The 18,839-nt window shown below is 35.1% G+C and overlaps 1 protein-coding gene and 1 long non-coding RNA gene across 2 annotated transcripts in view; one reads left to right on the top strand and one right to left on the bottom strand.

Moving 5' to 3' along the window:
* LOC110213752 (solute carrier organic anion transporter family member 1A2) overlaps positions 1–18,559 on the top strand; it is a 53,564-nt gene extending 35,005 nt beyond the window's left edge. The window contains exons 10-15 of the mRNA XM_020994200.2: positions 1,706–1,901; positions 4,823–4,988; positions 5,747–5,919; positions 11,029–11,093; positions 13,858–13,975; positions 16,715–18,559. Of these exons, the coding sequence (XP_020849859.1) occupies positions 1,706–1,901; positions 4,823–4,988; positions 5,747–5,919; positions 11,029–11,093; positions 13,858–13,975; positions 16,715–16,925 (929 nt within the window). The 3' untranslated portion in view covers positions 16,926–18,559. The remainder of the gene's footprint in view (positions 1–1,705; positions 1,902–4,822; positions 4,989–5,746; positions 5,920–11,028; positions 11,094–13,857; positions 13,976–16,714) is intronic.
* Positions 13,694–18,839, bottom strand: part of LOC110213754 (uncharacterized) — a 59,492-nt gene continuing 54,346 nt past the window's right edge. The window contains exon 3 of the long non-coding RNA XR_013486974.1: positions 13,694–13,772. This is a non-coding gene — a long non-coding RNA (uncharacterized LOC110213754). The remainder of the gene's footprint in view (positions 13,773–18,839) is intronic.

Genomic DNA, 18,839 nt, shown 5'->3' with positions numbered 1-18,839 from the left:
AGTTTAAGGATTGTCAAGTAGTAGCTGCTTTCTAGCTGAGTTTATACAATACAAATGTATAATAAGTGATGTGAAGTCACTTTATCTTCTCTTTCAATGCTCAGTAGCACTAGAGCAAGACCAAAGAAATTGGATGATGGAGGTTAACTAGGGCTGAAAATCTACAGGTCCAAAATAGTTAAAGCTCAGGGGACAAAGAGTTCTAAGGAAAGACTTGGTGAAATAAGTAGACAACCACTGGATTAAGGGTGGGCTTGGGAGCAAGCAAAGCCAGAGTAGAAGAGATAGACTGAGAAAACAGGGATGGATCAAGGCATTAAATGTCATGATAAGGGCAAAAAGAAAGCTTAACATGAATGAAAGAAGGCAGGATAGGAGGCTATTATTTTAAAGGAGAATTTTGAAGTTCCAGATTATAAATGTGATACAATTCTAAGAGAAAGTGAGGTGTAACAATGCTGGTATGTGGCTGATGGGGATTGGAGAAGGAAATCGTTGGACTTGGGAGAGGCTGATCAGTTTTGTGGTTAGAAGAACGATCAATAAAAATGTTGAACTTCCTTAAAGAAAGGGTGGGAGTGAGACACAAAGAAGAGTATGAACCAAATAGTAAAGTAACAGAAAGGGGGAAGAGTAACTGAAGGTCCTTAGACTATGCTATTGACAGTAGACAATGACATAGGGTGGTATGAATGGTTGCTCTCTACAATAGCTGTTTCTTGGATCATTCCCACTTCTTGTTCTCATACTTAATCCAGTGTTACCTAAAATGAGTCACATCTCCATTTTCCTGACATCCTTATAAAAGTTCCTAAATTTATTTTCTTCCTTAATCTGTACCCCACTCCACACACATATATACATGCCACAGGTAGTGTGCCTGCATAGTAGTATATGGAAACACATAGAAAGACACATACGCACACTTCCCAACTAGACCACACAGGAATCTACAACCTCTAGCCTCATCGGTACTGCACAAACCAATTAGTCCACTAGAATTACATGAACACTTGTTTAAATAAAGAAAACTATGACCAATTCTTATATTTATCTTTCTTTTTCTACAAACTCATGATAGCTGAGATTAAAAGGAATACTCTTCTAACTTTTGGCCCACAGAAGCAAACTTTAGTGTAACTAAAATCAGTTACTTCACTCTGAAAATCATATCCAAATCCATTTCAAATCCAAATTCAACTAAGTAGATGAAAATATGATGTACAGTACAGTCAGTAACTTAGTCTTGTTTTAATGTTTCTTCTTCTATTTTCCACATTGGAGTTGGTTGAAATTAATGACTACACTTTGAAATTTTGAACTACTTTAAGGAAACCAATCAGCAAATATGTATTAGGCACCTACTCTACTACTATTTTGTTAGAAGCTATCAGGGATGGGAGTGGAGGCACAAAAGTAGTTTAAGACAGGATTCCTGGTTCACAAGATTCCTTCAACTTAACGTTATTATATAATTCTCCCTAAGTTTACAAAAAATTTATCTTTGGAAATCATTTTAACTATATTTTTTTCAATCCATACCTCTCTGGAGTAGGTACATAGATGGTGACATAAAAGAGATCAACTATCTTTAATTTTTGCTAAACCTAAAACATTAATTACCTATGGCAAGCAGAACAGCAATGAATTCTAAGGTTCAATGACTACAAGATTACAAATGTGTTCCTTTCATTGTTTTTCCTAGGCATTTATAACTTGCCTCCAGTATGCTTTGGATATTTAGCTGGTGGTTTCATTATGAAGAAGTTCAAGATAAACATGAAACAAGCTGCTTATATAGCATTTTGCACATCTTTATTGGACTACTTTTTGAACATGTTATGTTTTTTAACAGTATGTGATAATTCTCCAGTTGCTGGCCTAACTGTCTCCTATGAAGGGTATGTTCATTTTAATTTGACATTTTCCACCTAAAAAATAACAATTCAGGTTTGGGGCATAATTTCTTCCCATAAACAAAAATTAAATAATCCTTTTGTATCCATGAAAAAAATTGTTTTCTTTTTGGATGACTTACTTTTATCCCAGGCATTTTTTTACATTATTTTCAACTCATCTATTCACCACTACCATAGTTTGACCAGATAGATCTAGGTGATCAGCAATAAATAAAGTAGGGTTGAGATTAGGATCTAGGACACAGAGAAAATGTATTTGTTCCTCTGTGTGTATATGACTGCATTCCAAAATCTAGAGCACTGAGCTATGAGTCAGAAGATATGGGTTTTAGTAATAGTTCCACTTATTAGTTATTAGTGGTATAACCTGGGGCATATCACTTCCATAATCTGTAAAATGAGAGGATTAAAATAAATAACATCAATTATTTCGCAGTTCCATAATTCTATGAGTTCAGAATCATTTTTTTAATCAATCATTCTTTGGCTCCTTCTCTTAGTACTGGTAATTAAAAGTTCACAAGATGGTTATAAAGCACACACACATATACACATGTACATATGCAAGCAGAATTCATGAGACCTGTGGTTAGGTAATCAATCCTTTGCTCTCTTGTCTCCAAGAGAGGTATTGAACAACTGCACAGCAGATACTTGTAGTCTAGGAGTACAATTCTTTTTGGGGGTGGGGGGTAAGAATAAAAATCACATGCCCCGGTCACTCTAAAGAGTAGGTAATGGGTCACTCTCAGCCAGTTTCTCTCTCTACCATCAAACACTGGTCACACAAAAAACAGTCTTAAATATTAAGCAAATACATTTATCTAAGCTAAAAGTAAACAAAATTGAATTTTGCAGATTAGCGTAGATAATAGAATATAAAAGAATGAATAGGATCTTTGACTTATGATCAAGATAAAAAATCTTAGCTCTATCAAGGAGAAAATGACCTCACAGCTCAAAGATGTATCAGACAATCAAGAGTCACATCTCTCTCCATATATACATAGATGAATTATCACAAGACTATCCTTTATGGATCTGCCCTGTCTGCCAGGGGCATATAGTCACATATATAATGTCTCTACTATATTTGGCACCAAATATTCAGAATACTACCATTTTTATTATGTGGGCATGGCTCAGTCATAAACACTTGATATCTCTCCAATTATTTTATTATTTCTTTAAAGAGTATTGTATAATTATATCTATGCAAGTACTTATATGCCTTGATTGAATGACTGCCAGATATTTTATGCATTTTTAGATATTTTGAGGGAAAAGTAAAGGAAAGAAAAAGTTATATGTGAAGGGAAATTATAGAAAGAATGTCATCAAAGAAACATATGATCAAAAAAAAAAGAAGATGGATTGACAACGTGGTAAGACCTAGTGAAAACTGAAAGACAGCCTACACATTCCATTAGTATCACCATTATATCGAAAGATTTTGAGGAAGATGCCCAGGACACTTGCTGGACCCCATGTGAATTTATAATCAACGTCACTGAAGGGAACAGCTACAGTGATTAGATCACAGATCTATTGATTAATGCAGAGGACTGCATTATAAAATGTTTACATGAATCCATTTGAGATTACACAGATATAAATTAAATAAAAGTATAATTCTGCTTAGTACCCCCACCCACAACACAACACTTAGCACAGTGATTGATCCATGGCAGATGCACAGCAAATAAATGTTTATTTGAAAGAGGCAATGCATTTTATTTGAAAGATCACTGGTCTTAGCCAGATTCAGAAAATCTGGGTTCCAGTTTAGGCTCTGCCACTTATTAGTTATTAAAATAACTTAATTTTATCTAAGTCTCTGTTTTCCTTTCTAAAATGAGAAATTTGGTTGTACAAGATATGTAGGTTCACTTACAGCTCTGAATCTTATTATACTTTGTTTTTATATACTTGGTTATCAAGTTCTTTTCCAGATTTAACATTCTATAAGGTGATGAATCAATGACACAAACATATACATTAATATTTAAGTTAGTCATGTAACTTTCACATTTCAGTTGTACATCGTTTCAGAGCTCTAACTTTTCCTATGATCTTATTTCCATTTTCAAGACTGCACGGCTTCCCACCTTCTGACTCTCCCATCTTAGGTCTACTTCCTACACCTTGGAGTGAGTAAAAATGATGGAAGTAGTCAGCAATATTCTTACTGTAACACATTAACATTTTTAGGTGACACAGTATTATATAGTCAAAAGAATGTTTATGAATTAAAAGACAGTTTCAAATACCATCTCTGAAAATATCTATGTTATATTGCTGGTTGCTTAGCCATTTTGAGTCTACATTTCTCATTTGTAAACTAGTAATAGAGATATTCCTATCAGGTTGTTGAAAGAAAATTATTTTATAAATTATTAAGTTATAAATGTAATCAGAGATTCAAAGCCCATTTATATAAGACTCTCTTCATTGGTGGTGATTAAATTACTTGATGCTATGCTTTCATGACTTTGGGAGAAGAGAGATTCTAAGTCTTCTGGTCTCTAGCTTCAAAAGAGAAGGCATGCAGTTTCACATTTTCTTCAAGGAGAAGTCTCTAGCAAAAGAGGAAGATGCTGGGAAGAGGAGCCAGCACCTCCATTAGGTCCTTATAACCAACTTGCCACAATAGAGATTGTGGAGAATTTCCCCCATGAATGAGAACTGAGCGTATCTTCCAAGCTTTCACCAGCGCTGCCCCTCATGCAGCCACAGAGCATCAAGTAATATATACTATGAGATGCTATTATTATCTAAGTGCTAAATGTCCTAATATCAATACTTGCTTACAGCATTTTAAATGAAAAAGGAAAGAATTATGACCTTTATTTTGAAAAATGTATAATTCTAATATATTTTGTATCACTTTAAATCATTTACAGAACACAACAGAATGTGAATATGGAAAGAAATGTACTGGCTGACTGCAACATTGACTGCAATTGCCAAGATAAAATATGGGACCCTGTGTGTGGAAATAATAATTTATCTTATATGTCAGCTTGTCTTGCTGGTTGTGAGGCATACTTTGGAACAGGAGTGAATATGGTAATGTATAGAAAGTCTTTGCGGAAGTTGTAAACTTGATTTCATCTTTACAGCTGAAATCAGTCTAGATATCATTTTGGAGTCATAAATTCCAACTTTCAAATTTTCTTTAAAATTTAAATTAATACTTTATATACATTTGCAGGGATAAATAGTCAATTTCAATATACTTGATTTGTTTTTTTGCTTCCTAAACTTTACTGGACTAGTATCAAAACAATTCCACAGCAGCTAAAACAACATGCCCTAGCAAAACAAAGTGTAACATTTAGATAATTATCCAGATAATTAGGTCCCTTTCCCCCCCAAAAAAAAATACCAACCCTAAATAGTCAACTCTGAAACATTTAAATAACTGAAATAAAAGCAAGGGAATAAAATGTGATTACATAGATAAGTTGTTTTTATTTATTCTCCTTTTGACAAATAAATTCAGATTCATTGAGAAAGCAATGATATTGCCCGGCATTTTGTTGTTGTATTTACTATCAAAGTTGTGACTGTGTAAACAATACTAAATGTAGACTCTGAATCTATGTTCAGAGTCTATGGCCTGAGGAAGCCAGGACTTAGGGAAATGATCCCTTAGCTAATGGGAATTAACAGCCCTCAACTTGATCTTGATTTTTCAGTTCAAGATTTTACATAATTTCTTTTCTTCTAATGGGCTAATGGGGGGGGGGGGTTTGTCATATAATAAAGTATAAAGAAACTGCTCCTAATTAAATTGTTTGTTGTTGTTGGGTTTTTTTGGACAGGGTTTCCAAAACTGTAGTTGCATCAAATCTTCAAAAAATGCTTCAGCCTCTCTTGGACTATGTGGTAGTAGACCAGCCTGCTCTCTGATGCTACAGTACTTTCTAATATTGTCAGCACTCAGCAGTTTCATTTATTCTTTAGCCGCGATACCTGGATACATGGTCTTTCTAAGGTATGAAGATTCTCTTCTTTAATACTGAAGATCATTACTTTGGGCTGCTCATTGTTTTAAAAAGTTCCCTATTCTTTTGTGTAACTATGTGAGTGACTTTCTTCTATTTTGTATATCCTACAGTGATTAAGGTTATATAGGGTTCCAATATAGCCCATGCTCTAAGTGTGGCTGGTTGGCTTGCTCACTACCATGGTCAAGAAAAATATCCATATGTTATTCAATCTTGGAAATAATTTTAACAGCTAGTTACTATTTTTCTTTAGCTCACATTTTTACCAGTCCTGTCCTTTGCTCTTAAGAGTAAATAGATAAAGCATACCTTTTATTAACCCAATATGAGGACCAAGTTATATAGAATATTATTATAGATATTTTGCCAAATGTTGGACAAAAATTCACAAGGTAAACAAAACACAAAGCATAATGTCATTACCATTCCTTAAACAAACCTGATCATATTTGAAATGTAGAAAGTACATCTTAGGGGCAGCCAGGTGGCATAGAGGATAAGGCACTCTCCCTGGATTCAGGAGGACCTGAGTTCAAATCCAGCCTCAGACACATAACACTTACTACTGTGTGACCCTGGGCAAGTCACTTGACCCCATTGCCTAGCCAACAAACAAAATAAAAATAATACTAAAAGTACATCTTGCCATCTTCTTTGCATCTTTCTCAGACTTAGGTCTTAAATATTCACTGGTTCTCCAAGACCCCACAGTACCAATTTCCCAGTGACAGAATGATGATAAAGTTAATGAAAGTAAATAATAGCTTATAAACCTATAGTAAACCACTTAAAAGGGGACTGGGAAATCTTTCTTCTCCATGCTATTGTATTGAAGGGGGTGAGAGGGTTGAAAACTCTGTTAGTTAAGAGAGAAGTCAAATGACCCACCCACCAAACAACAACAAAATCTGAGGGCCATCTGAGACTCAATAAAATAATTTGGTGCTACTGGCATCTACTGCTCCTCTGCTGAATTATAGATGCTCCTTGCCCCCCTACTTCAAGGAAGTTGGTGAAAGCTTTTTTGAAACTAGGCTTCTGAGTATGGCCCAGTTTTTATTTTTTTACCATGCCATCTTTTCAGTCACCTATTTTGACAGGCTTTACTTTGATATTTTTGTCAATAATTAATATAGTTTGTGGAAGCTTTAGGCCATGAAAGGGGGAGGAGCAGTATATGGCCCCTGTATCCTTGCCAGGTGTGCCTTCTGTTATTTCTTTTATTTATCATAAGGACATACAAATGTAATAAAGAAGGCAGTGAGATGATGGGGTGCATTTTACTTTTGCCTTGGATCATATGTCTTAGGATTACAGAATTTTAAAGCTGGAAGGAAGCTTAAAGTCCGTTTACTCCACTCCCCTGATTTTATAGTTGTGAAGACTGAAGTTAAGATATAAAAGTGATTTATCCAAGTTACATAGTTAATAAATAGCAGAGCAAAAATTGGAATCATGATCTTCAATCTCCAAAACCAGTGCACTTTGCCCTTCATTACTCTTAGTAAAGAGCTAAATTCTCTCTCCTTCCTCTAGCCTCAAGTCCCTAATTACACTCCACTGTACATATATAGTTCTAGCCTTTAAGAAATCATGTCTTAAAAAGAGATGAAATACTTACATATGGGCAGCAAAAGTTGCATAAAGCCATGTAAAGAGACTTGTCTAGAACCCCTTTGCAAAAGAATAATGTGTTGCTGTTATTGCTTCTCATTATAATAGTACTGACTGCCTCAATTACTAAAGTGACTTTATTTTACTGATTTAGAATTTCATCTTTCTGGGGCCAGCCAATTCTTCATGAATAAGAATTACTTGTCAAATAAATCTAAGAAAGCAAAACTAAGGAATTTTTGTTCATTGAGAGCCACTTTTCTTCTGGAGCTTATCCATAAATAACTAGTTGTTTAATTACAGAGGTGGACTCATGGAGCATAAATAATTAACTGAAGAGTGTAAAGGTCTTAAGTGAAGTAGTTCATCGGCAAGTCATAGAGATGCTTCTTGTGGAGCAAAGGTTCTTGCACCTTTTTTTGTGTCATGGACCCTTTTGGCAGTCATTAGTATAGATCAATGTACTGGCCAACATCTCTGATTGATTCAACTACAACAATAAATGGGCTTTTTCTACATTCTTGTCTTATCCATAGCTCTAATTTTCTCAGTTTCTAGGCTCAACAGCAGCAGGGCAACCCTAAGCAAAATTAGAATGTAGTCAAAGTTAGCCTTGAGTGCCTCTGGACTCTCCTTTTATCTTCCTATGCTGAACATTCCCATTTAGTTTTTACCTAGGGTTTCCATTTATCTATTTAGCCCTCATCATAAACTGCATCACCTTTCTGACTAAATTGTAAGCTCCTAGAATATAGCAACTATGTAGATTTTATAAAACTTAAAGGTGAGTTCTTGAGTTCTCCAAGGTGCATCTCATCATGACACTTTGCACATAGCAGGTACTCAATTAATATTTAATGAATAAAAATCTGCTGTAACAAAAGAATAAAATATCAAATATCATATTTATACTTTAGTGTGAATGTAAGTTCATGTGTTACCTGCCCTAGGGGTATTTACATTTTAAGTCATCATTAATTGTGAAATAAAAGACTTTGCTTCCTATCACAAAAATCAGAGACGTCAATAAGCCTGAAATATAGGGGACAAAAGAAGGGGGAAAGTGTTGTAGAAAGAGGATTGGGCTCAGAGTTTTTACAGCCCTGGTTCTACATTCTAGCTACATGACCATAAATAAGTTATTTGACTTCTTCAAACCTCAGTTTCCTCATCTGTAACAAAGTCCAAGTCCTTTTCAAACATGAATCTCTGAAAGTTAATCCCAGTTTCAGGTCATGCTTTGGGTCAGCATCTTTTCAACCTATCTCATGCTTCTTTTTGTCAGATCAGTCCTGAAAACACATTAACTCAAAGCAAAGGCACTTAAATAAATAGAATAACAAGGGAAATAACAAGGGGAAAAGCTCTCATGCAATCTGGGAATGCTTTCCCACCGACTAGTTAGGAGACAGTGACCCGATAGCCTCAGAATAATCAACTCCTTAGTCAATCAGACCCAGCTGCCACACCTAGAGAGTGCTTCAGGTCAGATTTAGCTTTGAAACTTCCTTAAGGCAATTCCTTCAAGCAAACCTGATATTTGTGTGATATTAGTGTAAGTATATTTAATCCAAATACTTTCATGACTCTATCGACTAGTCTATGTTCTCATAGATTACTATGGTAATTTATTTAATAAACAACAAAAATGCAGGGTAGAACTGGGAACCTTTCTCCTGTATCACTAAAGCAATATTCAAATTACTTCTCTCCTTACAACAAAATGGAGAAAATAGTACTTGCAGTAACTCTTTCATCGGGTTGTTTTGGAAAACTCTTTATCCAGAGTGCTATCTGAATAAGATATTCTGCTTATTATAACCCTTGAAATCAGAAAATGTTGATTAGTCCTGTCAGGTAGCTTCTTGGGTATTTTTTCAATGCTCTTTTATTTTCTCTTCCTTTCCTTCCCAGTTTGACTTCAGGAAAACTATGTTCTGCAAAACCCCTAGAGTTTAAGCTGTTAAAATTCTATCATTCTGGACACACACAATTTTGATCTTTGAAACAATCCCATAGCAAACCTGGTGCTAGGTAACAACATTTGCATCTCTCTTCCTTTGCTAACTTTCAAACCATTTCAATTAAACCAATATTTATTAACCCCTTAGGTACACGCAGCATCATATTAAGCATCAGGTTAGTAAAGAGGTAAATAAGAGAAGATCCTGCCTTCATAGAGCTCAGTCTAGTTGAAGAACGAGAAATGAACACAGATAATTATTGAACAATAATATGTGATAATTGCATTTGAGAAGTATAAAACCAAGTGCTATGCATAAGTACAAAGGAATTGTGAAAATAAATCAAGCAATCAAAAAGCATTTATTAAATACTTTTTATACACTAGAAACTATATTATCACGATAACATTTTTCAATGTGTTGATGAGCTTTACTGAATCAATTTTTTTTCATCTTCTTCCTCTTTTTATTAAAAAAAAGCCTTTGTTATAAGGATGGCTCTCTGGGAGAATGGGATGAAGAGGGGAGGATATCTGAAGCATACAAACAAAAGATATAAATAAAAAATATTTTTAAGGAAAAGAATTCAACAGGTAAAGGCAGGGGGTGAGCAGTTAGGACATTCCAGACATAGAGACTAATTTGGGGAAAGACAGTGAGCTAGCGAAGTGAAGAACAGGACACCTCCCTCCTCTAATTAGAGAATGTTCAGAATGTGACTATCAGACTCAGTGTTCATCAGTTGGTTCTGCTAGACTCTTTCTTTTTGATACTGGGTAGGTTTTAAGTGTTTCTGTAATCTGGAAACAACTGTGGTATAGAAGAGGGATTTGGGGGTAAGGTATCAATGAACTTTAAGAAAGAAATGAAAAGACTGTACAGAAAAGTAAAGTCTTGTTTGGTGGATTAAAAAAAATAGTCCTACCTTCAGGAGCATAGAGTGTTGAGGGAGAGGTCATTTGAGAATAGGTTGGAAAAGTAAGGAGGTTCCAGTTTGTGGAGAACCTTAAATGACAAAGAATTTTAACTTTACTTGGGGGATAATAGAGACCTATTTTTGTTTTTACCAGAGAGGTGACATGACCACATCTATGCATAAGAAAGATTAGTATGATAGTGGTAAGAATAAAAAGTGTAGAGGAAGGAGTCGATTCAATTCAAGCAGACATATTTAGAAGTCATTGCAATATTCCAGGAATGTGTAATAGGAAACCATAAAAGGGTGGCAGCAGAGGGAATAGAGAGATGGGGATAGGTGAAAGAAATGTGATAAAGTGCTAATGAGCTATAAAGGCTACAAAGAAGGAAGGAGGAAAGTAATAAAAATGGTGATCTAGTCACAAAGAGTATAACCACTCTCTGAATAAACAGAAGATGGCTAATACTAATCATCCATTCAGGCTTCTAAAATGTGTAAAGTTGTCTGAATAAGATGTATGATTGTAGGAAGTCTTTTCTAACCCTATTTCTATTGGCAGTATGACTTTATTTCATTCTTCCTCCCCCCTCCACCTCCAGGAGCCTCAAGCCCAAAGAGAAAGCTCTTGGTGTGGGTCTACACATGCTGTGCACAAGGATATTTGGTAAGATGAGTTATTTGTCCCCTCCCCAATATAATAAAAATACAAATGAAACAAAAACTGAAGGTTATATAAATTATGTAGTTTTATCAGGGTAAAATTCTAGTAAATACTTTCTGTATGTTGATGTTACTTTATTTTAATAGATAATTTCATCTTAACTTCCATCAACATATGTACATTTTCAAACATGTACATATATAAAGACAAAAATGTAAAATAAACAAGGAAAACAATAAACAAGAAAAAATTCAAACAATACACTTATAAGCAAAACAAAATTCCAAACTTCTAAACAATTTATATAAACAATATAAAAAGTGGTTTCAATTGATTATACATGTAAAGATATCCCTTATTTGTTTCTTAGTAACAGAAATTGTATACATTAACTTTAATAAGGTAACATCAACATTCTTTGTCTTTACCATGAGTTTTGCTGTTTCTTGATATCACCCTTTATATAACATTCTTTTGCTCTTCCTTTCACTTCATATTTTCACATTATTATTTCTCCATATTCCTCACTTTCCAAGAATTATACTTATATTGAACATTTTATTCCCCATTCCCCAATTGTTGGACATATAATTTATTTCTGGGTTTTTACTAACAAATTCCCCTATGACTTATTTCTTCATTCTACCTCAGCTATAAATAGACACAGCCACATTATTAAATGTTCCACTTCTACAATGAAAAATTCTGAAATTCCTTTATACAACTATAATTTTCTACTTTTCTATCTCCCCCTACAACACTCTCCCAAAACTATTCATCATTACCTTTGTTAATTTGATGAGGGTGAGGCAAAACCTCAGAATTGCTTTAATTTGCATTCTTCTATGCATAACTATTGACATCTTGGATTTCTTCCTATGAAAACTACATTTTCATATCTTTTGATCATTTATATATTAGTGAATGGCTTTTGTTCTTATAAATTTGAGTTAGTTGTTTATCTGGGAAATATGCTGCAAAAATATTTTTCCTAGTTACCTTGTCTCCTTTTTACTTTTAACTTCATTGGTTTTATTTGTGCACATTTTTTTTTAATTTTATAAAATCAAAATTGTCCATTTTAATTTCTGTGATAATCTCTATCTTGGATTTTGTCAAGAAATTTTCCCCTGTCCATAAATATGAAAGGTGTTTTCTTCTTTGTCCTTCTAATATCTTTATGCTGCCATCTTTTATGTCTAAGTCATATACTCATTTAGAACTTATTGTGGTGCATGGTGTAAGGTGCTAGTTGTCACCTTATTTATTCCAGATTTCTCTCCATTTTTTTCTAGCAGTTTTTGTCAAATAGCAAGTCCTTATTCTAGTAGCCAGAGCCTTTGGGTTTAAGAAACACTATATATTGTTTTCATTTGCTTCTGTATGTCATGTAATCCCTTTTTCTCTTAAAGACAAAATCCCCCTCTCCCTCCTACACCCTTCTCTAAGCTATTAAAGGGTTTAAAAAGAGCAGCAAAAGAGGATACCCTAAAAAAAATTATAAGACTAGCCAAACACATCATAGAATAGTAAAAAGGGAAGAAGGAAACAAGCTTTTATTATCTTCTGTGTGCCAGTTACTGTGCTAAGTGCTTTATAGATACTATCTCATTTGACCCTCACAACAGTCCTGTGAGGTAGGTGGTACATATTAACCCTATTTTTACAGTTGAGGAAACTAAGGCAGACAGGGAATGAATGACCTGCCTAGGGTTAGACAGTAGTACTTGTCTGAGGAGGGATTTGAATTTAGGTCTTCCTGACTCTAATTCCAGCGCCCTATCCCATATACAATTTAGCTGCCAAAAGATCCTAATGTAGTTAGTATTTCTAGGTGAATCACTCATCATCTCTGGGTTAAATTTTTCTCTTTTGAAAAGAATTGTCTTGTGGGCTTAGCAGGTTAAGACCCCAAAGCAATGTTATCTTCCTAATTCTCTAGTAAAGAAAATTTCCTTTGATTCCATATTAACTTTATAAGATAGGGGTAAGAAGTAAATTTGTAATTTCACTAGCATAAAGAACTCCCCATGAGGCAGCTAAGTTGCTCAGTGGATAGAATACTGGACCTGGAGTCAGGAAGACCTGAGTTCAAATTCAGACTCAGACATTCACTAGGTTGGTGACCCTAGGCAAGTTGCTTTACCTCTGTTTGCTTTAATCCACTGGAGAAAAAAAATAGCAAGTCATTCCAGTATCTTTATCAAGAAAACCCCATATGGGGTCACAAAGAGTCAGACATGACTGAAAACTGACTGAACAACAACAACAGGGAACTCCACAGGGAGGAGACTCCCTCCACCAGTTCAGGTTGGCACCATCTAATCTGTTCGAGTCACGCTAAGAGGTTAATACTTAAATTGCCCAGGGTCGCATAGCCACTATGTCTCAGGGACAGAACTTGAACCCAGGTCTTTCTGGATCTGAGGCTGACTTTCTATTCACTACACCAGTGGTGCCAAACTTAAACCGAAATGAGAGGCGCTAAACCATACATAAAGATCAATGTGAACTGCATATTGACTTAGAAAACTACATATTAACATTATCTATATTTTATTACATCTTTATTGATTTTCTTAAATATTTCACAAGTGCATTTTAATTTGATTCTGCAAAGTCATGAATGTTGTGGGCCACATTGAGGCTGGCCATGTGTTTGCCTCAGATGGAGGAACTAATCTGTAAGAGGGAAAAAGAAGAAAAAATATGGAAATAATATTACAAGATAGCGCTTGATCTTATCAACCAACTTTTTTTGTCTTAGCTGGAATTCCAGCTCCCATTTACTTTGGAGCTTTAATAGATTACACATGTTTGCACTGGGGAACTTTGCGGTGTGGGAAATCAGGAGCCTGCCGGATATATGATTCCATCAATTTCAGGTAATAACTGTTATTTACTGGACCACTAAGTAAAAGGTCCTCTATTGAGGTATACTTTCAGTAAAGTCCTACATGAATTCCTCATTGTGTCTTGAAAGTGATCTCGTGTGTGTGTGTGTGTGTGTGTGTGTGTGTGTGTGTGTGTGTGTGTGTTCTAAAAATTCTTCCAGGGGAGCACAAACAGAATTAGGTCTTCCCAGCTAGAAAGACTTCAGTTATGGGTCAGATAATAGACTGTATACCTGACACCTGAGGACCTTCGGAGAAGTTCAACACAATATGATATTGGTCATCGGCTAATGAATTATTCTGATAACAGCTCAAGAAGACTGTTTACTAAGAGGACACAGGATCACAGGATTATGGATTTGGTGTTGGAAGGAACTTCAGAGCTCATCTAGTGCAGCTTCCTCATTTTAATAGATGAGGAAATTGAGGCCCACAGAGGTGAAATTACTTAACCCAAAGTCATTCAGGTAGGTAAGCAGCAGAGTTAGGATTTAAACCCAGGTCCTCACACTCCAAATCAAGCATTCATTATACCACACAATGCTGATGTGATCTGTATTGGTGAAGCAAGTACCTACCATGGTAAAAGCATGCATTCTTGAACTATTAAATAAAGACATAGTAGTGCCAGCCTTATCTAGGGTTTCCTTTAAGGGACAATAATTTTTCTATGGCATTATTTTTTCAATTGCTTTAAGTGAAGCATTTCCCTTAGGTATTAACATAGTGCCATTTTCTTTCTCTGTTTTCAAAATAATAGCAGATATTTACATAGCTCCTCAAGGTTTGAAAAGAGCTCTACTTACATTATCTCATAAAACATATAAACTCAGATCACAAATCATGACCAATGAAGGTATGTAAAATGTTATGTAAGCAGTTATAACATTCATAGAATTATATAACTAGGATTTGAATAATAGGTAGCATTTATATCTCATTTGGTTTTCCAAAGATAGAAGGAAAGAAAGATGATAGATGAGAGAGAGAGAGAGAGAGAGAGAGAGAGAGAGAGAGAGAGAGAGAGAGGATAGAGAGAAGATAGAGATAGATAGAGATCATCTCATCTGTCAGTCATTCAATAAACATTTCTTAAGTTCCTACTATGTGTTAAATACTGGGGATACAAATACAAAAAAAGAAAGATTGTCTCTGCCATCCAGAAATTTACAATCTAATGGAGGAAGATAATGTACAAAGGGAAGCTGTAAAGGATCCAGGGAAGGAAGGTCAGAGGAAGGCAGGGAGGGAGTATCTGATGCCCAGACATGGTGGAGGAATTAGAGAAGTCCCAGAGTAGTGCATCCAGATGAGAAATAAGATTTGATCCTTACAACAACCCTGGAAAGCAGGTGCTATTATTATTCCCATTTTATAAATGAGTAAACTGAGGCTGAGTCTGAGAAAGGTTAAGTTATTTGCTCAGTGTCACACAACTATCACGTGTCTGAGGCAGGATTTGAACTCAGGTCTTTCTGACTCCAACTCCAGTGCTCTATCCACTGTGCCACCTAGCTGCTTCTTAATGACCTGAAGGAGATCATCTAACCCAGCCCAGACTTGAGCAGAGCTCTTTTTGCCAATATTCCTGACAAAAAGCAGGCCAATCTCTGCCTGAACCCCACCAATGACACATCATTTTTATGCAACTCTAGTTGTCAATAATTATCAAGCTTGATGATACTGACTAGTTGGGACATACAACTTACTGATTTCCCTTTGGTTTCAGTATCTCAACACCACCAACAGAGGCCTATCTATTTTCAGTTCAATGTCTTATTTTGGGGAGCTATAGATTGGTTACTCAAACAAAAAAAAATAGATGTAAAATGATAGATCTTTAGCACTGGAAGGGGCCTAAGTAATTATTGAGTCCAACCTCTTCATTTTACAGAAAAGCTAGGAGGTTAAGTGACTTGCCTGAAGTCACATAAATCATGATGCCAGGACTTAGGTCCAGGTCTTCTGACTCAAAATCCAGTGACCTTTCCACCTCACCCCTCCTGTATTCTCTCTAAATACATTTAGTCTTTCCTGGAGGGGACAGGGAAGTATTCTTAATTGACCACAAAAAAATTTATGTATATACATATATATTTACACAAAAATTATATATAATATATAATTTATATATATATGAATATATAAAATATATGTAGATATAAAATTATATACACATGAATATGTATGTAGGTATGCACATATTTACACATATATACATACATGTATCAATATAAACACATGTATATATTATATATAAAATATATCAGCATATGTATGTGTACATAGAAGTCATTATATGCAATTGTTAGATTATAATTTCCTTTAGGGCAAGGATCACGTCTTCCTTATCTTTATCATTCCTAGTACTATCCCTTATACACAAAAGGAATTAGCAGAAGCATTGTAGTATAGTGGATAGAGCATAGGATGAAGTGTCAGATGACCTGGGTTAAAATCTTGGGTCTGCCACTTACTAATAGTGTGACCTTGGTCACATCATTCTACTTATCTGGGCCTCGGTTTCTTCATTTGTAAAATGAGGGTGTTGGATGAGTTGATCTCTGAGATCCCTCCCAGCTCTAACTGCCATGAAACGATGAGATATTAATAAAATTATAGCAAGGATAGCCTATGCTCCTGCATAGGCAATTCAGTGTTTGAGAGTGGGTGTGTGTTCAGTATATTGCATTACTGCATAAGATCTTATGAATCTACATTTCTTCACAGAACTATCTATCTTGGATTGTCAACCATCTTAAGAGGAGTGGGCTATGTCCCAGCCATGATCATCCTATTTATTTTGAGGAAGCAGTTTCAGTCAGCTGAAAGCAATGCTACAGTAATGGAGACGGTCGTTAAAAGAAAGGAAAAAGAAGACAAAGAAATAAACAAGCGATCTGTATATTTAATAGAAAATGATATACAAACAAAATTTTAATATTTAGCTAGAAATTATTTCTCAGAGTGGGAAGCCATACCGCACAATTTATTTACTATCAAAATTGATCATAATTTTATTCTCATTAAGTGATAATACATAGTGATGTTTTTCTTTTCAATATGTTTTATTGATGCTTTTTGTTTTTAAATCACAGTCCTTTGTGGAAATACACCCTCCTACCCAGCTGGAAATGGAACTCTCTCTAGCATTAACAAAATACTCAAAAAATTAAGCAATGACCAAATCTGACAAACATATACATTTTACCCTCATAGTCCCTCTTCTCTGTTGAGAGGAGGATATGTTTCATTATCTGTTCTCAGGATCATTACTGATTTTTATGTTACTTAGAGCTCATAATTCTCTTAGTGATTTTTTTTTCATTTGCATTATGGTAGTTACTGTGTTTATTATTCTTTTGCTTTCATTTATTTCATTCTGCATCATGTTATACAAATCTTCCCATCTTTCTCTGAATTTCTCATTTCTAATATTTAATTACATTCAATATTTAATTACATTCAAATAATGCAGTGCTTTCAACCATTTCCAATTGATGGTCACTCACTTTGTTATGGTTCTTTGATACCACAAATGTGCTGCTATGAATATTTTGGTGTATTTTGGACCTTTGTTTCTCACAGAAGAAAAAAATAAGGAATAGTCCCTGATACTTTTCTCTCTCAGTCAAAAAATGTGAGTTTATTCCAATTATACATGAAACACATGTAATGTTCACATATGTAAACTGATGTATACTCCACTTTCTGTCATACCATGGATGGCCTACCTTTTCTATCTTCAAGGTGAGCTCCTTACTGAGACCTCATCCATCACTACCAAGGATCCAAATATTCAGGGATGCAATCACTAAGGAGAATGGAGGTGCTGCTGAGATTGATATTACTGCCACTGTCCTTGGAACCTACTATGCCCTCTATGATCACATTTTCCAGAAAGTACTAAGAGCCTAAGTCCTAGCCCCTTTCAGGGACCAACCACTCACAGTGATTATGATCTCCTTACTACATGGAACAATTGGCTGTCTTTGCCATCCATACAGGATACATCTTTTCTACTTCCCTATGCTGCATCACCAAACATATTTGTCATCTTTGAACACGGCATGTAATAAGGCCTCTATCATTTCCAAGGGCTGAGTCATTTAGAAGATGCTGCTGCTAAGGAGAGAGAATGTCTTCCTATTACTACCACTGATGCTACTAACAGTTGTAGCCTTGGCCTTTCGTTGGGATAGTAATAGAGATTTAATTTATTCAACAAACATTGATTCAGTGACTATGTGGAGGGCATTGTAATAGGGAATAGAGATCCAAAGACAAAAATGAAATAGTTCCTGCCCTCAAGGAGCTTACTTTCTATTGGGTTTGTGTAACATGTACATAACTTAATCAATATAATATAGCATATGTACCAGTTAATACCAATAATTTCAAGAGGGGAAGCATTAAAAGGCTGTATTTTGGAAGCAAAATCTAAGCTGTGTTTTTATTTTAAAAAAAAAAACCTAGAGACTCTATGAGGCAGAGATTAGAAAAGTATACCTTCCAGACACATGAAATTACTTTCATGAGGACATGAAAGTGAGAAGAAGAATGTTGTGTATGGGGGCACATCAAGCAGAACAGTTCAACTAGAATAGAGCATCCCTAAAGGATAACAAAAACAATATAACAATAACAATATAAAATGGGAAAGGGGTAGGGGAAAGGAGCCAGATTATGGAATATTTTCAATTTCAGGCTGAGATGTTTGCCTTGAAGCTATGAGGAAGCCATTGAAGGTTTTGAGTTGGAAGGTGACATGATCAGATCTATGTTTTAGAAATATCAATTTGCAACTCTGTAGAGGATAGATTGCCAAGGGGAGTGGACAGAGTCAAGAAGCTAT

Source organism: Phascolarctos cinereus, unplaced genomic scaffold (assembly GCF_003287225.1).
Source record: "Phascolarctos cinereus isolate Bilbo 61053 unplaced genomic scaffold, phaCin_HiC Scaffold_1;HRSCAF=81, whole genome shotgun sequence".
Lineage (NCBI taxonomy): Eukaryota > Metazoa > Chordata > Mammalia > Diprotodontia > Phascolarctidae > Phascolarctos > Phascolarctos cinereus.
The sequence above is the reverse complement of the archived record's forward strand: the minus strand, read 5'-3'. Positions and strand labels throughout refer to the sequence as shown.